Raw genomic sequence first — 21,969 nt, 5'->3', positions numbered from 1 at the left:
TACCGGGAAAATATTCGATTAGTTCTAGATCCTAGGGGCATCTATCCAGTCGCCTCGGCTGTCACACCCACGCCAAAGTGCCATTTTATGTCCTCGGCATACATACACTACGCATACATGAGCAAACCGGAGACCAAAAAAACCTGGGGATATACAACCATGAGGCTTCCTGTTTTAGAAGAGGAAGCTCAAGGAGTTGGGGGGAAGATTGGGTATATCGTTCCCCTGCGTGTCGTACGGTCGCTTAGTGGCGTCATATGCGATGATGCTCTACACTGAAATTGCTATAAACTGCTATATCAGGTAACGTTATGATAGTGATCTAAATTATATGGCCTTCATTTTTTGGAGAAGTTATCCAATCACCGTCGTAGCCGGCCATGCGGGTTGAGGCTGTCGTCTCATTAAATCCCTCGTCTCTGTACATGTCCATGTTAAGAAACTAGGCGGCATCTACGGCATCTCTCGTGTATCGTTACGTACGTAGGGAGTTAAAAAACGTGGGATGTCAATGTTTCAGGCTAACGTGTAGGTAATCCCCGAGAGAGGTCAAGAACCGAGACAAAGCTACGCAGACGTCAAAAGTGACGCGTGGAACACGAGTACAGAAAAAGGGGCATGTGTCTATCATTTTCCTCTTTTTTCCCATCATCTCGTTATCGAGACGAGACGAGGCGAGTCTTGTCTCTTCTCTCCCTCCGACAGGCGACGGGGGTTAGTAATTAATAAGAGTCCTACCTTACCTTACCTTTACCCCAAGGCACGATACAACAACAAAGAAAGGCTCTGTAGTATCACGAGTCCGTCTTCGCCATGAGATTGCACCGAACCCTTCGCGCGATTCCTGGGTTTGCTGTTTGCCGCAAGGCCTTGATTATCTAGGTGTCAGAAGACGGGCCGTCCCCTCCAATTATCAATTGCCGAAGTGTGGCCAAGCAACGATTAAAAAAAGAACGAACAATCAAGGATGTTGTTTCCTAGTATCTAGCAAAAAAAGAAGCGAGAGGAGGAAAGCAAAGGAAGGGAAATGAAAACTTATAGATTCTAAACATACCTAACCTATACAAACCCGACAACGCGCCCCGCCAAGGTCTTCTCGAAGTCTTGGTCGGCCGAGAGTGCTGGTCCTTGACGAGGATCTAGATTCTTCGGTTGCCGAGCTAGCTCTTTTGGTGTGTGGTGCGGCAAGTGTAGAAATCTGGGGTTAGGTTACCTTGGGGGTCCCATCTGGCTCTTCGAACTTTTTTTAAATGATTTATTTCTTGATATCTTTGCTGTTCGCGCATCTATCTAATGGGTAATTTTCCCGCGAAGCAATGTCCGTGTGCGCAAAGGTAGTAGTGGAGAGGAATGGAGGAGGAGAGAAGTGGACGGAAATAAAGAGATTAGAAAAAAAGACAGACTACCTAGGTAGATAACCAGGGAGATGAGAAGAGGTAGGAGAGAGAATCTGGCTGGCAACTGCATAAGGGGGGACGGAGGGAGCATCTCCCTAGGTCAAAACACGGTACGGGGCGGAGCGGGAGCTATTGATGTCTTGAACTCATCGATCGAGTAAGCGAGCATGCAAGGAAAGCAGGAATAACACACATAGAACAAGAAAGAATTTGTCTCAATACGCAATTCTAGTTAGCTATCGCCATAATTCATCACGCAAGAAACCGGACCATATACGCCGTATAACATACGAAGGTTACCTACCTACAGAACCTACCTAAATATGTAAGGCAAGGCAAGGCAAGGCAAGGTAGAACATACATCATCACATCCAGACATCCAAAGATCCAGGCCCTCCTATCTCTAAGTCCTAACGCGACAGCCTCCCCTGCCCTTCCCCGATCATGAAACACGACGGCGATAACGATCGAGCTGTTGATTAGCGGTGTATGTACATACCTACCTACCTATATGGCCGGTCTCAGCCTTCCCCTTCCCCTTCCCACCAACCAACCAACCGGCAGCCAGCCTACCTACCTCGCCCGACATGCAACAAATATCTACCTACGATATTGGCCCGGTCCTACACGTGTGTCCAGCTCTGATCTCTCTATGGCCAATTCCTGCGAAATTTCTCTTTCCCTTTCCCTGCCCCCTTTCTGTGTCCTCCCCCATGTAAGTGACCGTAACCAAGTGAGTGCGGTGAGGTTGAGGTCTTTAATTCCCGCGCGGTGACCAAAAAACCCCCAAAAACCAATAAAAAAATTACAAAAGAGGGCTGTATGTCATATACACGACATGTAGGATTACAGAAGTACACCCTTAACAAACCCCAGCCCTCGCCTCCCAGAATAGCGCGACGGGTGTACGGTAGATTAAGTAGCTCGTCGTAAATCTACATGGCAAGGAGGCTCGCGAGTGGACGGATGCGGCAATGATTCCCACTCGTGACTACGGCTGTATGTATGTAATACCTCTAAGGGTGGTTAAGCTGTCTTCGGTAGCCACATCCGAATCTCTCTCGAGCAAACGAACCCGATCGCGTAGGATTCTGCTTGATTTCGTCTCACCCAATCCATTTTATGAGCAAGTTTCTATTCCTGCGAATCTGCGAGTTTGCTCTCTTTTTTTGCCAACTGGATGTCTCGAGTCATATCATGGACGAATCATTGGTTATTACTTGATTAGGTACGTAGATGATATATCGCGAATTTGATCGTCGCTCTTCTTTCCCTCCGTATACGGTATACCAGAAATTAGATAATAAGCTGTGGGTAGTAAGGCAGTAGGGGATCCATGACAGCATGGGTAGTCAGAAAATCACGTCTTCCAATCCGTCCCATTATCTCGATCTCGCGGCCCGCGCAATACCTGTTTGTGTATCATGAAACGAAATTCGGTCCCGTTCAAGTCCACTTTTTCCAACCTTGCCGTCCTAGAGCCAAAACGCCCGCTTGATGGAAAGTTTAGGAATCGCGATTCCGTCTCCCCTTCGCTATTGCTGTCCGAATATCCCGCGGGAATTTTCGCGTCGTGATGTGACGCGTCACATCGCGATTATTTCGAACCAGACACCCTTCTTCCACCCTCCTCATACCGGAGACTTCGGATGCTCACTAAGCCTTATCTTTAGTTCGTGTCCTTCTCCTTGGGGTCTTTCATCATGGCCGATACTAAATTTGCGAATCTATGCCCCGTCTCCTTCGCTGCCCCCACTGCATCCGAGACGCTGCTTGGGCTTCCACGATCCTCCCCCTCTGCACCATTCTTGTCACGATGAAGTTGCTCCCTTACCTCATTTATGTGGTTCAATCCTCTTTCAATGGCCGACGAGCCGTGTGCATATGCGCTAGATGCCAACGTCTTTCCAGCCTCGATAACCATACAATCATCACTGGCATATTTGTCTACCTCTTGCTCCCCTACGAGCTTCGTGAGATAGGTCCTGGCACGACCTTTCTTCCTGTCAGAACGGATACGTTTGATTTCCGTCTCGAAGGCACGATCATAGACGTCGAAATCAATCCCGGTAGGTGAATCGGATACGACGTCAGTTGGAGGTTCGGAACTAGTGAAATCATCGTGTCCACCAGTGCCGATACCTAGGAAGAGCGGTGCCTTTTCCGTTAGGTCATGGGCGTGGCCCTTCTCACCTTCTCCAAGTGGCATCGGCGGGTGAGTCGCGGCGTGCTTTTGTGCTGCTTGGAAAGCTCTGCGCTGCTTGATGAGCTCCGCCGCCTCTTCGGCGATCGATTTCTGCCGCTCTGGCTGTGGGGGAGTCTCAGGAACCGCCGTTGAGTCCGTAGAGATTGTGGAGATATCTGCAACTTCTGAAACATCCTCCTTTTCCTCTAGTTTCGGCGCATATGGAGTCTGAGGCGTCCTAATCTCAGGGGTCGAAAATCTACTCCTGGATGTGAGGCTCTTAAATCGGTGGATCGCTTTCAGCTACGATCGTGTGTTAATATGTGTAAGATGAACAACTCGTGAGAAACAGAAATGCTTACTACACAGGCTAGGTGATCCATCTTCCTTGTGAATGCATGGTTGACTTCGAGGGCATTTGGTAATTCCACCTCATCTGAACAGTTCTCCTCTTCCGACAGTAGGGGATCGGCACCGCCCTTCGTGACCCACGGATGATTCTACTTTGATTAGTATCTACTGTTTTGATGGGATAGGTAAACTTACTCTTATCTCTCGAAGAGTTAACCTTGTCTCCGGATTCTTGTCTAGAATCCTGGTGATGAGATCCAAGAAATTCGGATCCTCGTCTTGAGTGGGTATTTGCAAGTCCTCGGTTCGGATCGCCTCTAACATTTCCAACACATTATCCCGCTTGAAGGGAAGCTTTCCATATTTGAGGCAATATAGCGAAACACCCATGGACCACACGTCCGCTGCTTTGCCCGAGACGTCGCCATGTCTGACTTGACACAACTCGGGCGGCAAGAAGGCAGGTGAACCAGCAGATTTGCTAGTCATCATATGCTCTGGCTTCTCGAACATCTCGGATACTCCAAAGTCGACGATTTTCAGCACATCATCTTCTGTTAGTAGGAGGTTGTCTGGTTTGATATCTCGGTGAACAACTCCTTGAGAATGTACTTATGCAAAGTTAGTACGTATACAACCAAACTGTAGCCCAATGAAAACCTACGATACTCTATGCCTAGGATAAGATCGCGAAACCACAAACGACACTGCTCGTCGTCGTAGGGGTCTGCTTGCTCATCCAACCCAACTTTCATGATGACTCCTTTCTTGCACATTTCCAGAACCATATACAAGGAATCGTTCTCGGGGTCGTCCAGTACTTCGATTAGCTGTACCAAATTGGGGTGGTTGAGTTTTTTCATGATGGCAATCTCTTCTCGTATCAAGAACAGGGCATCTTTCGCCTCTGCAATTTCATGATGACTGAGTTGTTTCTTATGGGCGCTCCATAGACTTCGCCCAGGGCCGAGTCGCGGCCTACCTCCCTCGGGTCTTCTCAATATGTTCGACTGGGCTCGTTTCCGGAGGCGCAATTTCGAGAATTCTTTGACAGCCTGATGCGAAGCCGATTAGAGGGGTTGAGGTTCGAGTGACTAACTCATGCTTACATATTCAGTACCGAACTGGTCTGTAGCCAGATGTACGGCGCCATATGAGCCCCTTCCAATTTCCTCTTTGATGGTATACTGATTAATGGCCTGCTGCGACCTTCCGTCTATATCGTCGTTGGTATACTCGGTCTTGGCATTAAGAGTTTCCTGGCGCGGGATCTTAGTTCATGGTCCCAGGTCATGATGCGATCTGTGATCTCGACGATCCCCCACTAACCTTGACTTCGCGATGCTGAGACGGCGTCCTTCTATGATGCCTCATGGGACTTGGGAAACTTGACACGGTAGGCGGTGCAGATCTGGAGGTTACAATCGATGTCTTAGACAAATAGACGACCATATGGTAGATACTAAGGTAGCCAAGACAATCGCGGGGACAATAGCCTTCCTGGACTTACAAGTGAGGGGCAAGCGATGGTCGATCTGGCGCATCAACATCTTGCTGTATTGTAATATGTGGCGACGAGGGAAAGCTCAAGGAACTTTCAAGCATTGGCGTCTTGGCTTCTCCTAGTTCAAGGTTTCCATCTGACACTACTGTAGAAGCGGTCGAGTCTGTAGTAGATAGAGGATCCGTCATGGTGGTTTACGTTAATCCGTCCAGGGGCACAGACGATGAATATCGATATCAAATCTCGAGATGTCGACACCGTTTCTGACACATCGATGGAAATATACTTGAGGTAATAGTAAGAGGACAAAGCTCAACGTTGGACAAAACGGAAGAAACGAAGAAAGTGAAGAAAACGATTAGTTTTTAGGTAGCTAGGTACAAAAGTACTCAAGCCTACCTCTTAAGGTTCTTTTTTTCTTCTTTCCCCGTCTCACTTTCTTCTCTCTGGTGCCTTCCCCCGGCACTCCCCCCCATGCTCCATGTGCAAGAGGTTCAGCCCAACCAGCAAGCTAATTGCGCTATTGGGCGAATCACGGCCCCCAAACTCACCTCGACCATCCCTGCTCCTGCAGCTAGAATCCCCGCTGGAGGGGTTCGAGAGTTCTCACAAGGCGGGCAGGCGGACCCCTAGATAACGAATTGGTAGGGCAGATTCCCGGTACGGATAACATTAACAATGTACACCGTATGTATGTCAACCCTGAACCCTTGAGTAGCTGAGGTAAAAATAAGCACTTGTACGAATAATCTGTCGAGGAAATTATGAAAATCTCATGTCCCATGGGTCTAGTAGGCATATGTTGATAAGTATGGATGTATGGATACATGTAACTGCATACAAGAGATACATAATAACGAATCCCACGCTACTGTATGTAGGTGCGACTTAAAGTTCGCCTAAGTACCTCAAGTACATCCTATGCGTAAAGTCTGCATCTAGACCCCCCCTGGACCGGCCCGCAAAATAGTGATTGAAGTACGTACATAGCAGCATGTGCCGACTTGCCGGTCGTCGTTCCAATTCCAACCCGGAAAGCTTTCCCATTATTTTTAGCAATTTCAACGAACATACCGCAGTACCGACTCGCCCAACTGCGGAGCATGTGATTTCAGCCGCGAGCCCGCTATAGTACGTAGTAGCTTACATACCCAGTAGCTACCGAAGCCATGCCTATACAGGTCTACTCATTCTACATCTTCGACCGCCATAGTAAGCCTGACCTCCCTTACCTACGATAGCTACACAACTAGACCGACAGTTCTCCATCCACAACTCTACATCCAGCTAACGCCTCGCAGCGGAGTGCATATACTCCAAACAATGGCACATCCGCGCGCCGCCTCCCCCGGCGCCCCCAAGCCTAACCTCGCCGCCGTCCTCACGTCCGCAATCGCAACAGCCGTCGCACCCATCGCACGCGACGCCGGCCGTGATCCCGAGCGCGCTGTCGGCCGCGTCGAAGCGTAGACAAGACGACGACGCGAAGCTGATCTTCGGCACCGTCTTCTCGCTGCGCAACATGGTGCGCAAGCTCGGCGGCGACGACGACGCCTTCATCGCCTTCCGCACCGCCCACTACAAGCTCCACTACTACGAGACCCCGACCAACCTCCGCTTCGCTATGCTCACTGAGCCTGGTGCTCTGAGTATGCGTAATGTTTTGCATCAGATTTATATTAACCTCTGGGTTGAATACGGTGAGTTTTTGTTATATGCTTCCCTCGTATTTGCATGTTTGGTTTGTGCGTTGGGCTGGTTTGGGCATGGGGTAGGGGGAGATAAGAGAAGAGGATGGGAGTGCTTAAGGAAGTGTGCCTAGGTTATAAGCCTTGTGCGGAACGAGCGATTAGATAATCTTGAGGCTGTGAAAGAAGAAGTTGAAAAATACAGTTTATATACACCCAGGAAACAACCGTGCTAATGTTTTTACATCTAGTTGTCAAGAATCCGCTCTCACCGGTTGAGCACAAGGGCGGCGAAGGCGTTCGGAACGAGATGTTCGAGATGGGCTTGGATAAATTTGTAAGAGGGCTGATGTGATGAGTTCCACGATGCAGTATTTCAGGGCGAAGTCTACCTTGGGCGTTCAAAGAGGGTACCTGGTGGGCGCGGGGCCTTAAGCATTTACAGTTGGCTATGGAGATGGTGCGTATTCGATTTCTACGTTAAGCACCATGAAGGAAAGAGAAAAGAGACGGGGCAGCTAGACGCCTCAATCTGCCGCTCTGCCATGCATAGACATCATGAGTGGTTAGTCCAAGTCAAAGGACAGCCTCCCATAAGAGGAAAAGGGTACGTTAAACTTAGAAGGATCTAGGTTAAGTAGAGATGATATCATATTCGACTCCCCCAACGGAGTCAACCCTAGCCAAATGATAACTAAGCAAGAATTGAGGTCCGAGATACTACTGTTACATAAATGTTCTATGAAGCAAGCTGGTGCTAGCGGCTACGCAACCGACGCTATGATGATGTAGGTATTGATGATGTAGGTATCCTCGAATTTTGTAATGTCGTACCCGTCCTTTTTAACGTAGACTACCTATATTATGAAATACGCCGCTCGCCAACGTAAAGACCATTTTTGCTATATTAGACGTGATGTATATTGTCCATGCTAAACCATTATTAACCAATCCTCCCCACATTACTCTACCTTGCATCCGTAGCCTTACCCCACGCGCTCTCGAACGAGCTCTGCAACTGTGACTGCGAAGGATCGATTAAAACCATACTCTCCTCACCCGCCGTCGAGCCTTGCGAGAATCTTCCCATACCGCTCCCCTCAGGTCCTAATCCTAACAACTTACTCCCGCTACCGCCGGCTGCTTCCTTCTCGTCCGTAGCCGCTCGCTTGGCAACTGCCTCAGCGAAGGCACCGTCATCTGGGTGGATCTCGTTCTCCCAGTTGCTTGAGTAAACGACGGCCGCGAAGGCCTCAAGGTCACGCACCTGCTCCATATCCTGTAGGTACTCGTTAGGCATACCGTTGCCGATGACGTGTGCCTGTCTCGTTAGCACCGACAGGACCTTAGGTAGTAGGACAATCTTCGACGATGCCGCTGATTGCGCTGCCTGTTGACCTGCTAGCGCCCCCATATCCGACGAAGGAGGAGTAGTGAAAGCTCCGCCTGGCGTGTCGAAGGCGCCTGGGAGAAGTTTCTTGTGCAGGAGCGTAGAGAAACCGGCGTCGAGGAGAAGCGTTAGAACGTGCGTGAAAGCAGGTGATTCGATAAGGTCGGATGTCTCGTCCAGGAGGCGACGGAGAGATGTCTCAGGAGGAGCAGATGAGGAAGCACCCGGCTGGGCAGTCGATGGCGCGTGGTCTCCTAGGACACCTGATTCCTTAAGAACGAAGTCTTCCATCTTGGTTGGTGGCAGCAGGAATGGTAGCCACTTGGCGCCTGGTCGTGCTCCCTTGTTTTCCTCTTCTGACCTGCCTTCCATCTTCTTGCGGACCTCGAGGGTGAGGATGGAGAAGGTATTGAAGCTCAGAAGGTCACGAGGGCTTAGGTGTCCGAAGACTTCGCGGACGGCACCTTCAACGTTCTCCATGATTTCGACCCAGCCACGATGTAATAGCCACCAGCTGAAAGTCAGGTACTTCCGGTTCGTCTCAAAGTCACTACCGTAGGCGTGTTCCGGGTTATCATCGTCGTTGTTCTCTAAGCTTATTGTTGATTGGGCTGTCCCAGTTGCTAGTGACACCACGCTTGATAGGTAGCTTCGTCGTCCGAGGAGATTTAGTTGGATTCGAGTGAGCAGACTGAGAAGAGCTAGTGTGTAGATAAGAGTAAAAGCGCGTGTTATTGCTAGAGAATTGTCAATTAGGTAGCTCAGGAAACCACAGCCTTCTCCTTGTGTTCCTCGAGGCTTAACTCACAACTTATTGTTAAATCATCCCACAACTGTCTCTTGGTCTTTCTGCTAGGCTTCTGGGAAGCTTGGCTGCCATTTTGAGAGCCATCCCCTGCAGTAGACATGGGCGGCAATGATAGTTGACTCGCATGTACGCCGCTCTCTAAACTCACTGTGCTCTTCCCTTCTTCTTCGGTCATCGTCGTATCAGCAATGCTAGGCGGTGTAGCCGATGACTCCCCGCTGTTTCGTAAGCCCTTGCTCTTCATCTGCTGGATCTCTAATGTGATCCTCTCGGTATTCATGGTCTCGAGGATATTAGAAGTCGCGGTCGGTAGCAGTGCCAAGACCGTGAAGGTACAGTCCTCCTGATTTTGTTCGAACCGTCGACGAAGGCTACGAAATCGTTAGATCCGATTGAATTGGTATTCGGACACACATATAGTCTTACTTTTCCTTCGCGATGCGATCGCTACTCATGCGCTCGCGCGCGTCGTTGATCTTGCTAAGAACATATTGAGTCGCTAAATAACCAGCGCCAATGACGCCGACACCGATAGCAATTGGCGTTCTATTACGGCGTAACCATCTTCGGGAGGCTGATATCATGGTTGAGAAGGGAAGAAGCTTCAAGAACTAAAATGCTCTTGAAGAAGATTCGATCCTATTGAAGGTTTCGGATGGATATTTCGGCCAACGACTTATGATTCAGCATTGGAAGGCTCGCCCCTAGAAGCTAAGAAGACACCTGCAACCGCCAAAATTAGAATTAAATGTTCAATAAACTGACGTGTGCCTCGGTCCAAGCGCGCGAGTCGTCCCTTAACTTGGTCGTACAGCGGTAGGTACCTAACTAAATCAATTGATAAGATAGGCGCCTAATCCCCTGCGGAACTAAAGAGTTAGCGCTTGACCGTATTCACCTAGCAGCTTCCAGGTTAGCACCAGCTTAGATCTTTACTATTGTAGGTAGGTGCGTTGCAGAGCCTTGTAGAGCCTTATAGGATATAAAGCCACATGCTCAGCGAATTCTCGGGAGTGATTGTGGCTGACATGACGCATTCGATTAGAGATGTTGGGAAGTAGCCTGTACCTAAGAATTTAGCGGAGTTTAGCGTGACAGATCTCCCCCGTGCCATTCCAATCACCCCACGTTCCAGGCCAAATCCAGCAAATCCAGTTTTCCCCTCAGCAGACTCAGCCTTTCTCCTTTGCCGACTAAGAACCCCTCCATTACAAGAAGAACGGGCTGCTGATGATACAAACAATCGTGGCCCCTAGACCTCGGGAAGGTCATCCATATCCGCTGCCAAACTTTCACAAGCAAAGCAGAACAAGCCCGCCTCCGTACTACGCCATGGACCAACAAACACCACAAGAATTCATCCTCGAGGCCTTCGCCGATCCAGCGTCCGTACGAGATGTAGTGCGAGGTATAAATATATACATTTTTTAGACAGAAGCCAAGCATCCAATCACATGCACCGCGTCCGTCATCATCGTTGTCGTCTCCGTCCATCCATCGTCGACCACGACGGTGGGAAGATGGATCCCCTATACCCACCCGCGCGCCCCTTTACCCATTTATAAGCCCCCAAATCCCCTATCTATCTCCATTTATGCTTCCAAGTCTTCCAAGTTAAAATCCGTGTATACATACATATATATATGTTTGTTATACGTACTACCTTAAGTCCAAGCTAACCCGCCCGGCCTCTCCCTCCCTAGGAATCCTGCATACGATCTTCTTCCACCGATTCTTCCCGTCCCTAACGCCTCGCTCGCGCGAGGTCCTCGATATCACGCTACCATTCGTCGACGATGCCGAGCTAGACACGATGATCGAGAAGCGGGCGGCCGAGCTGGAGCGCGAGCTCGACGCCGAGCGCACGACGCACACGACACATGTCCACACGCACTCCCGCTCGCTGTCCCACCCGGTGCAACCGCAGCAGCAGACCCGAGGCAGCGGCGGCCGCGGGCACATCTCGGTCCAGTTCTTCGAGAAGAAGCGGCGGAAGACCTGGTACATGCGCGCGTACGGCGGCGGCGACGAGGAGATATGCTGGGAGTCGTGGACCGTCAAAGTTACCGTGGCCGAGCCGCGCACCGATAGCGGTTTGTCTCTCCAGCTCCATTCTTCTACCTCCCTACTCCCTACTCTCTTCATAAGCATGCATACAAGACGTAAACCGTGATATTCTTCTAACAAACCCCGTCGCAGAACGAGCTAAAGTCCGCAAAGCTATGGAACAAACCCTCCTAACGACCGCCATGAAGATCGTCACCTGCGTCAACTCCCACAAGGACCACATCCCGCCCATCACCACCAGCGAGGCCAACCCCTTCCCCTACCAGATCAACGTCAACCAGAAAGACGCCGGCTGGGCCACCCGCATGGGCATCTACTAGGAGAAGCCGGAGCATAAACTTGAGCTGTTTGTTATACTGTCAAGTAATATGAGAGAACGACAGTTATCATCCAGCAAGCTGGCGGAAGCAAGGAGCGGAGGCGGATATAGCAGTGCGAGGAAGAGTTGTAATGCATACCTAATAATTGTATCAGCAAGCGGAATCACAAAAAAGAGAGAGATCATCTTCGGGGTTGGCGTTATAACATCGATCGTTTATTTTGAAGAGGAATGGACCCGGGCGCCTTGAGGAAATCCCCCTTGTGATATAGATTTATTTAGCTTCTTCGCGGATTTCTGTCATGGTAGTAGGCTGGTTTGACTACGCCGAGATAACTTCAAATGATACCCCATCGTAGATATGGCATATTCCTATATGGACTTATATAATACCTAGTCTTGTGTCGTGGAATGGGACATGTTTATACAAATGTAATTATACCAGAATGGACATCATCATATCACGGATAGGTAGGTAGTCAAGATAGCAGTTGAAAAATAACAAGGCCATCGTTCTGGCAGCAGTATTGAGCACTAATAACCGTACGTATGGAAAACCAAGCAGCACAAGAACCACCAGTCCCAACTCCGGGTGTGGTTGTCCTACATGACTGAGGTAGTGCCTATCCATCCGTAAAAAGCAAAGAAAAAAAAAAGAAGCCCACACTCCAAACGCGGTATGTCCGTCCTGGACCAAAAGGAATGGTGCCACTCAACTCTCAAAACTCCTCTCGAGGTGCGTGATCCTCATACATATTTCCCGAGTTTCCCCCCTTTGCCGGCTTCCGTTTCCAAGTACATCGCATTTTAACGCCTTCTCGTATGCCTCCTCATAACCTGAACGATCAGATTCTCAAATACGGGTGGTGATAGGAAAAGACAAGTTGGTTCAGCATGTATCAACGCGGCATGAAACCCAATCAAGGAAAAAAAGAAAATTATTGAGAAAATCCAGATCTCGTCATGTAGGCGTTGTAGTAGTAATGGTATGTACTCGACACGTGTCATCATTATGAATGTAAGCAGTAGGCAAGAAGGCCGTGGGGCGAGAAGGTAGGCAGTAAGGTCTATAGTCGTCAAAGGTATCGGCAATGTCTTCGACTGAAGCGAGTCGAAAGCAGCCTCTTAGAAGAGGTAGGTGGTGTGTAGTCGAGTCATTATTCGTAATCATCGTGAAATTGGGCATGCTTCCCATAGTAACCGCCGGATAAGTACTGCAGGAAGTTTAAAATGAAGTCGTGAAGCTGCGGCCTAGGCCAGGCTTCGAGATCTTAGTAGACGCGGCTCCATTCGGGGGTTGACTACCACTAATTCTCTCGAACCCCTGAAGAATATCTATACCACCGTCTTCAAGGTCATCTTCGAAGAATTGCGAAGTGCAAAATTCTTCCAGGTTCCAGTCGTTCTTAATAGGAGACGCAGAAGCATTCTTCGTAGGAGACTGCAAATACTTGCTGGGAGAAGACATGCCTTCGAACACCTTGCTAGGAGTTTCGTACGATAGTGCTAGCGATGAAGCAGGAGCCCTCAGCAAAGGTGCAGACGTAATTGATCTCTTAGAGGTCGAATTCGTGATCTCGCCAAGGGCACTAGCGGAAGCGGTACGATCTAGGCGCACTCTCCTGGCTGAGCGCTTGAGAGGTGAACCATTATCCGCAGCAGCGAAGAACGGGTCAAGAGATATATCTTGGAATATATCAAAGTCGGTCGGTTCTGTGATAGGATCATTGAAATTGAATAACGAATCATCCATCTGGAATGCCGGGCTCCATGGGATTATCTCCTCAGCACCTTGAATGTTACTAACACGACGAAGAGGCGAGTTGAGCATGGATCGAACTTTGTCTCGGTGGATACGTAGATTGGTGTTCGGTGAGACAGAAGCAGGAGGCTTTGGAGGCGGCTTCACCTTGACGGCCGGAGTCAAGGGCGGCAGCATCTGACCGCTAGCCTGCCTCAACGGCGAGGAGGACGGCGGGATGAAGTCGTAAGGGCGTCCCTTAGTAGGGCTGTCGTACGAGGAAGCACGCAATCGTGCAATCTCTTCCTCAGCGCGGCCTCGCTTGATTCGAGGACGATCGGTTCCCGAACTAAGTAATCGGTTACCCTTAGGGCGCATTACCGAAGAGTCTAAAGACGAGATATACCCGCTATCATCCACAGAAGCATCCATCGAAGCATACTTGCGCCTATGGCTACGCTTATGTGGACCAGAAGAAGGAGGGTCTCTCTTCATGGGAGGCGGTGTGTTGCTACGAGCCTCCAAGCGACGTGGGATCGGCGGAGAAGAATGCATTGCGGCTGGTAAAGGAGAGTAAGCGCTACACTCCACGGGTAGTTCTTGATCCTGGTTTCTCTCCGCTTGATCTTCTGGGCCGACGTTATCGGAGAGCGGAATAGTGGCATCCGACGACACTTGAGGCTCGGATTGGTTCGGGGCTTGAGAGGTCAAGAGATCGTGAACAATCGGGTGCGCTTGGACGGGAAGTGCAGGAGGCAGAGACGGCAACGCCAAATCAGGGTAACTAGTAGGCTCAAGGCGCTGAGGTTCAGCACGGCTAGACATGAAAGGGGTGCTTCCCATGTTCGCATTTGACTTCTTGCTCGTCTTCTCTCTCATAAATTGGTGTTCCATGCCAGGTTCTATCGCCCAATAGTTCCCCTTACCCGGATCGTCCTTTGGCCGCTCCTGTTTAATGAATGCCTTATTGAGAGACAAGTTATGTCTGATACTATTCTGCCAACCCGCATCCTGTGCGCCGTAGAAAGAGAAGTTGTCAGAAATCCACTTGTAGATCTGTGAGAGAGTGAGTCGCCTCTGAGGTGCACGTAAGATAGCCATTCCAATCAACTGGGCGTAGCTGTATAAAGGTTTGGCGCCATTGTCCACGATAGGGGGGAAAGAGTCGTGAGCTGGTAAAGCAGACTCGTCCAGTTTGGATTTCTTCGGCGGTCTGTGATCCTGGATCGGTGCTGCTTCGAGTAGCGTGCGCTTTCGGCTAGGTGCGTTCTGATAATAGTTCTCCAAGTTTAGGTTGAAGGGAGGTGGCGCAGGATATAGAGCCGGCTGAACATTCTCTTTTCCAAAGCTTGCGCTCGATTCTAACGTCGGCTTCTGGACGACCGTCTTAAACCTAGACATCATAGGTTGCTTCTTCTGGATGGAATCGGTTGACTGGCTGTGTGATGTCGGTGGTAAGATCGACACGGCATTTAGCTTACCGCTATGTGACGATCCAAGCGGTGCCAGAGCCGAGGCGGCGGCGCGCCCCGTCTTGAAGGGAGAATGCTGCTTCTGGTGACCATTCGGGGGGTTAAACATCACATTCACATTCGAGTTCTGCAGTGCGCGGCGGGGAGAAGTTTGCTTGCCAACGGAGGGCATCGGTGCTCGGCTGATGGACGGTGCTTGCTGGCTGTTGAAGATATCATCCTGGAAGATGTGTAGCGGCTCGTTGTTCGCCGCATAACGCGTTGGTTTGGCCATCTCGGCCAGAATAGTGTTCTCGTCGCTCGGTAAAGCTATGCTGTTTGCTTTCGATATTAGTTGAGACGAAGGTACAATGGACGTGTAACTGATGTGTAGATTAGAAGATCAGGTTCTCCGTTCATCCTACTCCTTGTAATGTGTGTAGCGATGTGAAGACATGGTAAATGGAACGATCTAGTACTGACTTTGGGTGAATTTAATTAGCTGTGGAGCCACGAAGCAAGGGTTGACTTGTGGCGCGCCAGGAATCAGGCACTTGGTGTACCTAGACTACTAGAGCATAGAAGGTCTCAAAAGTGAACTAATTGTCGTAAAGTTCAAATAACGATATACACCTCAGTAGAGTCAATATCGTCATTAATTGATGATATTGAATAGTAGCATGTAAAGTGTATGCGTATGCGTGTGTGTATGTAGTAGTGGTGGAGAAAAAAAGAGGGTGAATGGAAGGGAGCGACGAGAAGAAGAGAGGGGAAAGGGGAGAACGAAGGGCGGATTCCGTGGGGGATCGAGATAGCGAATGCGTCTCAACCTTGGCCTGATGGTGGTTCCAATATGCCTAGGTAGGTAGGTATGTATGTTGCCTATGGTAGGCGTAAGAGAGAGCGTGTGGACGAGTGGTTGAGTGGTCGAATGGTCGAGCAATAAGGTCGTCTAGTCAGTCAGACCAGAGAGACCAAGGAGACCAAAGAGGGAGGAGTCAAAGAGCGTGTATCAAGAACTGCGCGAAGGCTGCAGGGCCGGCACGCAGAATAGATTGAGCCAGGGCTCGGGTTAGAGAGAAAAGACCGAATGGGGTTAATGGACGACCAGGATTGGTAGAATCAAGAAAGCCAACTCAGCAAGAGATCCACTTAGGTAGACCCGCCTTGAGTGTACTGCGTAAGTGAAAATACGGAAGAGGATTGGATAATGGCCTCGAGGGCTGACACGACTAGGCCGTGATCAAGTTCCTCAGCAAGGATTGTTTTAAAGAAGGAAGATCAGAAAAAAAAGAGTTGCTGCTGTTAAGACTCGCAATCCTCGTTCAATCCTCGTTAGTCCTGTTAGAACTTAGCAGCTTAGTCCTGTTAGACTAAAGCTGTTTGCAAGGAATGTAGTAGCGAAATCCTAGTTTTACGGGTCTTCCGAATGGCATTTGCCTGTCTGGTTGGTTAAATATGATAGATATGCGGTCTCTGCGGTCTTCCCATCAGGCCAGAACCTTGCCAGCTGCATCCAATTACGATATGGAATATGGGCTATGCAGTATGAATTGCGAATGCTTAATGCTTGTAATGTCCAAGATCCCGTTTGTTGGAAGTGATTTGACGAGAATCATGAACCGTCAATGAAGCTAACTATGATAACTGTCCCCAATAGTGTTAATAGATGAAGAAGTAAAAAGTTAAGTGGTAGATGGGTGAGTCTAAGAATGTGAACGAGATAAAGTCCGTTACACCGGATTGATTCCCAAATTCTTCAAGTCTTTGGGCTCGTGCAGAAAAGTGCAATGAGTGCAGAAAGACATGGCTGCATGGTACGAGTGTTTAAAATTGTCCAGACGGAGTGGAATTGATTGGCCGGGAGGGTCGTGCGTCGCTGCTGCAGACTCCACGGAACCGTACGGGAATTGAGACAGTTCGTCTGATTGGAAGGCAAGAGCGCGTCGCCGCGTTTTACTTTTGTTATGCTAAAGCAGCGCGTCAAGCCAATCAATTTGCATAAATTGACTTCACCTCAGCTTGGCAAGCCACAAAAGTTCAATGGTACTTCCCTCCATTCGCGGTTAGATTGACTTTCTTGGTAGAGAGGTACGAAGTACATACTGTAAGTGGTTGTTCCGATACCCCAAAGTACCTAGGTACATCCATCTTTCAATGTTCCCCTTACTGTGGGACCTTTGGGAAACATTGAATCTCGAATCTCACAACTCGAACTGCATGTGGTATTCCAATCAATTAAATGCCAATATCATATGCATACATTTCTTTCATTAGTCTTAATAGACTACGGCAGTCCGCCTTTTTGCAGCTTCTTTAGTTAATCATGCATTAACATCTATTAAACACCTGCATTTCTGTCTATTATCTCGGTTGATTCCACTGTATACGAAAAGGGGTAATAAAGTCAACCCTATCACAGCTTTCTTCGTAAGACTCCTGCGAGGTTCCTGGGCTGGAACCATTTAAGCTTGCAGCGAACTCCAGAAATTCTGCATCTGCCGGAACCATCTTGACTTGCACGGACTACCGCGTGGTAAAAGTGGTAAAAGTGACAGAAACCAAGAAAAGAATTGTGGATGACATCACGTCCTTGCTGCTGGGGCTGCTGGGTCCATCAGCTCCATTAAACTGCATTCTCGATTCCGACGATCACCTAAACTTATCTGAGCTAGGACTTCCTGTCTTGATCTGACGGAACTTTGTAATTAAACTTATCGTATTCTATTTGAGGCGGTCTCTAAGACAGGACCATCTATGGGATAGCTCTCTGTCCGATCCATTTCTAACAAGAAAGGGAAGAAAACCTTACGAATCACCATCATCGTCTAGCAGATTTTTCTATCGGCGTTGGAAGTGTGCCGGAAGGGGTACAGTACCAAGCTCTTGGATTGTTGTACAACTCATCAAGACTCACTTTTAATTAAACTGGCTTGTCCGGCATTAACATCACTTAAACCGGGCGGCACCAAGTCAGCCGGGATACGATCAAGCCACTGAAGAAGAATTTTTCCTATCGCAGCAAGTCCTATTCTCTCCCGATATGGGGCCGAATCCGTAGTCAATCATCATCCCGACCTGGTGCACGGGGATACAAGGCTCATCATGGCCTTACAGCGAGATTTACCGTCATCGCCTTAAGGTGAACAGGGTGAGCAGGGTGAAAAATCGTATTAGACTGGCTCGAATACTACATTCCTCCAACGATACCACATGAGCACGCCATCTTAGTAAAAGATATATTATCGTCGATACGCGTGCTGGCGTGTCCCGTTGTATGATGTTCCGACCGCGTACCCTTGCTCTATACGCACCTCATTAATCCTCAATTAGGTAAAGCTAGCCGGCCTCAAATCCTTCCACTATCTTCACATCAAGCTGGAAAAAAGCACCTAATCATGAACTAAGCAAAGACTATCGGCTCATGCCCATCTAAGCTTCTAAAGGCAAAACTCACCACTCACTAAGCGAAAGCTAGGAAACGAACGCCTATGACGTGGGTGAATATAACATGTTTCTCGACGCCTCCGCAGATGCGAGAAATTATGAAACACGGAATGCCAGGTCCGTGGCCGCCATCAACCCAGCTCGGTCGAGACCCAACACTTGCAGGTCCTCGTCCGAGATACCTGGGTTAGTCCGTCGTAGCGGAACGCGCTATGGGATAGGCTACTATTCGCGCTGCGATGGAGTAACTGTGATAATTTGAGGCATTGGCACGAGCCTATCGGTGAACACTTATGTTATGCCATATATAACCAATTCCCCAGCCATTAGAGGGTCCAAGTGCTCCGACGGGACCCTCTACTAATCTTTCTGATGACTTTTGCTTTGCTAATTTATGCCTGCCTGCCTAGTATTCCCTTACAATCTATATCAGGCGAAAGTGGCGGTCAAGCCACAGGCCGGACCCAGGCGGCGAAGTCCTCAGTATTCCTTCGAAAGAACTTCATAACGCCCGACAGTGGTGAATGACCACAAATGAAGGCCGGACGTTTCTTCATCGCCGCCGCCTACGCCTCCATATAGAACACGAGAAGGCCAACGGCTTGTTGACAAGCCAGATAAATCTTCCGTGGGGGCTGACTACCTAGTACGTTCGGTGTGAGCATCGGCGATACGGCTGGTGAGCATTTATGTGTCATGAACGCGGTCGCGAACTCAAGGGCAGTTTCAAACAGTGAATATCCATCGGTCGAAGTGTAATATGTGAGCCTCTCGCCGATCTAAGCCAAGAATCCGAAAAATTCAAGGCCGGGACCGACACGGCCGCGCTGAACGGCCAATAGTGTATGTGTTCCCAGGGCGGTGGGATTTTTCAGCTCGAGACTAACAAGTCGGCATTTCCGGCTTTAGAACAGAGTCCTCGACGGTTGTCAGAAGCTTAGTATCAATATTGCGTAGCGTGTTGTGATAATGAGTACTTCCAGGATTTAATAGAGATGCAAAGCAATTCTACTAATTTAATTGTCTAAGTGCAGCTTGTTCTATGCTGCCCAAGTCTCGGCTTAATAATAGCCTGTCCAATTTAGTACGGCAGTCCTAGAAGCCTACGAAGCAGCAACTCCTTTTCACAATAGGGGCTCAACCGTCCCTTGCATACATACTAGGTACCCAGACTCGAATCATTGGTACTTAATGCCAGGTAAATAGATACCTAACTAGATCTTAATAAACTCATAATACACACAATCTGAATATCCATTCTCCACTGGTATGCCGTCTATCATGTAACTCCTATCAAAACCTCTAAAATGCATCGCTAAAGTAGATACTCTCCCTAAATGTTCATAATGATCCCCCCCACGGTAAGACGTATTGGAACGCTACGCGCAACTTAACAGACGATGGTTATTCCCGCGCACGCCATGCTTCATATATCTTGTTCCTAATAACCTCATGGCCAAGGGACCTAGGATGGAACGTCTTCCCATAGTACGTGGGGACATACCACATGGAGTTCTCCGCGACGAAGTCTCCCCGGGCAAATTGTAGATTCGGTTCTTGCTTCGCCATCGCCATATAGCACAGGGCCAGCTCGCCCCAGTCCCCGGATCTCTGGGCTGGCTCAAGACACGATGCCGGATTTACCAAGGCTGAGTTCGGGGGCAAAGTTGCGAGGTCGGAATTATGTTTCGATTCGGTGTTATTCCTAGCATTGTCAGGGCCACCGATGAGGAAGAACCATGTGTCTTTGCGGTCGTAGTCCGGTTCCTTCACACCCTCTTCACAAAACCGATGGCCATCGAATTCTTGGTCGTAATCAATAAATACTAGCTTATCTTTGGTGAATCGAGAGTTCACAAGATCAATCGTCTTCCGGATTTTAGCGTTGACGGTGAGGACCATAGCGTTCATGTTTATCCTCAGATCCTTCTTCAGCTTTGGCCCATTCCACCATATACCAAAACTCATATCGTCGCACTCCTCGGTGAGCTCATTGAAAAATCGAGCGTAACCGGTGATGGTGATGAAGAAATCAGGTTTCTTCTCCCAGCGGACCTTGTCGAGTATCTCCATGATAATGATATCTAGGCGTTGATCGAACTCGTCGCTCTCAAGTTGGGCCTTGGTGTTTGCGAGCGCGGCCTCGCACGTGCCCGAATAGAAGTTATAAAAGCGGAAAACGCACGCATTGATAACATCGAAGAAACCGAGGTCGTTACCCCCGATAGATAATAGTGCCAAATCTATCGGCAGTGAGGTATTGAAAGTGTCGACCTGACTATCACCGCTACCGGATATAATATCCTGGGTTGTAGCTCCCGTGCATGATAGGAATTGAAAAGCCGAAGAATTCCGTCCGCCATGACTAGCAAGCAAGTCAGTAGCAATGAGCTGGGCATGAGAGCCTAGTCCATGTCGACAATCATCCTCCTTGCCATCTACACCGGTGCCGATTCCTGCACTGTAGGAGTCGCCGAGAGCAATGAAGCCTTTCAGCGGCCCTGGTATCCTGGATGAAACTAATGATATTGGTTGCTGAGATAGTCGATAATCAGCTGTGGGACTATTTCCAATGACATGTTGTGACTCGGGAGCAAACAGACGACGCCGTTGATAAATGCGACCAGAGGCAAGCTCGGAGAAGGTAATGAAGGTTAATGCAGCACCCAGGCGCATGGTGATCTTCAAGGACACCTACACAGATCAAAATACATAACTCAGGTAATATCTACTCCCAGCATAAAAGTAGAAATAAAGTAAGTGAGTGTAGCCATAGATAAAAACTAGGCAACTAGATTCATATATGTACATAGCAAGTTATGTACGTACAGTGAGGTGCCAGACCAGTGCGGACGCCCCATATTTCCATATGTTGCTGATATAACAGCTAGAGAAATATCTCTTATTCTTATCACTTAGCAACGTCTTAAACTCAAGAGTTGAGTAATTAATATTGATTAATTCCCTGAAGAGTTATTTATATCTTATTTTGGCTAAGATTCTAATAGAATTGAATGAGGTAGAATAGATAAAATCCTAGTTGCTGTTATGTCAATAACAGAGGTAAATATGGGGCGTCCGCACTGGTCTGGAACCTCACTGTAGCTGCAAAAGTAGATAAGATATCCATAGATAGCGCTGACGATAAACGAAGAAGTCACAAGGGCATTTAGGCAATGTCACCAGGCCAGAGCCAATAGGAAGTTTTAAGCCAATACTTCGGACACATGCATAACGCTAGGTCCCTGATTCCTTCCACGTTTTGTTGGGAGCTGTGGGGGTTCCTCAGCCACGTGAAGCACCTACCATAGTGCTTACTTCCTACAGATTTTATATTGAAATATCGTAGTAGAATAAACATGATAGAAAAGTTTCTACCTACCTAGGTACGTAGGTAGCTCAAGTAAACTAAAGAAGGAAATTATGATTAAGGATTAAGTTTAGGTTCGATGGTGAGATAAGCATTCAAAATTGCATCAAGTCTAATTGTGTTATTCCAGCAACTCTTCATTTCCAGTTATGCTAATAGAAGAGTCAGTAAAGTAAATAGGCTCAATAGTTTCCAACGCAATTGAAAATGAGGATATTGGAATTGAACCATCTTTATATAAGTTGAGAGTC

At 48.6% G+C, this 21,969-nt stretch overlaps 6 protein-coding genes across 6 annotated transcripts; 2 read left to right on the top strand and 4 right to left on the bottom strand.

Annotated features, from left to right (window-relative positions):
• Positions 1–3,066: 3,066 nt before the first annotated feature.
• Positions 3,067–5,307, bottom strand: GGS22DRAFT_181337 (Pkinase-domain-containing protein; the record flags this gene model as incomplete). The annotated part of the gene is made up of 6 exons (XM_047963855.1): positions 3,067–3,885; positions 3,945–4,082; positions 4,129–4,532; positions 4,598–4,988; positions 5,043–5,192; positions 5,263–5,307. The coding sequence occupies 6 exons, from the start codon at positions 5,305–5,307 to the stop codon at positions 3,067–3,069; spliced, it is 1,947 nt and encodes a 648-aa protein (XP_047815764.1).
• A 1,167-nt stretch (positions 5,308–6,474) lies between these two features.
• GGS22DRAFT_52397 (snare-like protein) lies at positions 6,475–7,881 on the top strand. Its single transcript, XM_047967325.1, has 3 exons — positions 6,475–6,649; positions 6,739–7,137; positions 7,377–7,881. Exons 1-3 carry the CDS (start codon positions 6,607–6,609, stop codon positions 7,478–7,480), a joined length of 546 nt encoding a protein of 181 aa, XP_047815763.1. The 5' UTR covers positions 6,475–6,606; the 3' UTR covers positions 7,481–7,881.
• GGS22DRAFT_52391 (Peroxin-3) lies at positions 7,880–10,316 on the bottom strand. Its single transcript, XM_047967324.1, has 3 exons — positions 9,750–10,316; positions 9,324–9,694; positions 7,880–9,252 (listed from the first exon to the last, which is right to left on the bottom strand). The coding sequence occupies exons 1-3, from the start codon at positions 9,905–9,907 to the stop codon at positions 8,093–8,095; spliced, it is 1,689 nt and encodes a 562-aa protein (XP_047815762.1). The 5' UTR covers positions 9,908–10,316; the 3' UTR covers positions 7,880–8,092.
• A 339-nt stretch (positions 10,317–10,655) lies between these two features.
• GGS22DRAFT_191652 (DUF1649-domain-containing protein) lies at positions 10,656–11,710 on the top strand (the record flags this gene model as incomplete). Its single annotated transcript, XM_047965153.1, has 3 exons — positions 10,656–10,731; positions 11,027–11,416; positions 11,523–11,710. The coding sequence occupies 3 exons, from the start codon at positions 10,656–10,658 to the stop codon at positions 11,708–11,710; spliced, it is 654 nt and encodes a 217-aa protein (XP_047815761.1).
• Positions 11,711–12,200: 490 nt separating this feature from the next.
• Positions 12,201–15,407, bottom strand: GGS22DRAFT_171129 (forkhead box protein L2). Its single transcript, XM_047962548.1, has one exon. The coding sequence runs from the start codon at positions 15,194–15,196 to the stop codon at positions 12,935–12,937; it is 2,262 nt and encodes a 753-aa protein (XP_047815760.1). The 5' UTR covers positions 15,197–15,407; the 3' UTR covers positions 12,201–12,934.
• A 4,127-nt stretch (positions 15,408–19,534) lies between these two features.
• Positions 19,535–21,233, bottom strand: GGS22DRAFT_171124 (SGNH hydrolase). The gene has a single exon (XM_047962547.1). It carries the CDS (start codon positions 21,022–21,024, stop codon positions 19,753–19,755), a length of 1,272 nt encoding a protein of 423 aa, XP_047815759.1. The 5' UTR covers positions 21,025–21,233; the 3' UTR covers positions 19,535–19,752.
• Positions 21,234–21,969: the final 736 nt, after the last annotated feature.

The sequence above is a fragment of the Annulohypoxylon maeteangense genome (genome assembly GCF_022496945.1).
Source record: "Annulohypoxylon maeteangense strain CBS 123835 unplaced genomic scaffold GGS22scaffold_17, whole genome shotgun sequence".
Lineage (NCBI taxonomy): Eukaryota > Fungi > Ascomycota > Sordariomycetes > Xylariales > Hypoxylaceae > Annulohypoxylon > Annulohypoxylon maeteangense.
The sequence above is the reverse complement of the archived record's forward strand: the minus strand, read 5'-3'. Positions and strand labels throughout refer to the sequence as shown.

Bases quoted from the DNA above. Each gene is read 5' to 3' on its own strand.
- GGS22DRAFT_52397 (XM_047967325.1), top strand. From the start codon at position 6,607: ATGCCTATACAGGTCTACTCATTCTACATCTTCGACCGCCATA. The intron at 6,650-6,738 runs GTAAGCCTGACC...AACGCCTCGCAG, and splicing joins CTACATCTTCGACCGCCATA to CGGAGTGCATATACTCCAAA. The intron at 7,138-7,376 runs GTGAGTTTTTGT...TTTTACATCTAG, and splicing joins TAACCTCTGGGTTGAATACG to TTGTCAAGAATCCGCTCTCA.
- GGS22DRAFT_52391 (XM_047967324.1), bottom strand. From the start codon at position 9,907: ATGATATCAGCCTCCCGAAGATGGTTACGCCGTAATAGAACGCCAATT. The intron at 9,695-9,749 runs GTAAGACTATAT...ACGATTTCGTAG, and splicing joins GATCGCATCGCGAAGGAAAA to CCTTCGTCGACGGTTCGAAC. The intron at 9,253-9,323 runs GTGAGTTAAGCC...ACAATTCTCTAG, and splicing joins GGATGATTTAACAATAAGTT to CAATAACACGCGCTTTTACT.
- GGS22DRAFT_171129 (XM_047962548.1), bottom strand. From the start codon at position 15,196: ATGGCCAAACCAACGCGTTATGCGGCGAACAACGAGCCGCTACACATC.
- GGS22DRAFT_171124 (XM_047962547.1), bottom strand. From the start codon at position 21,024: ATGCGCCTGGGTGCTGCATTAACCTTCATTACCTTCTCCGAGCTTGCC.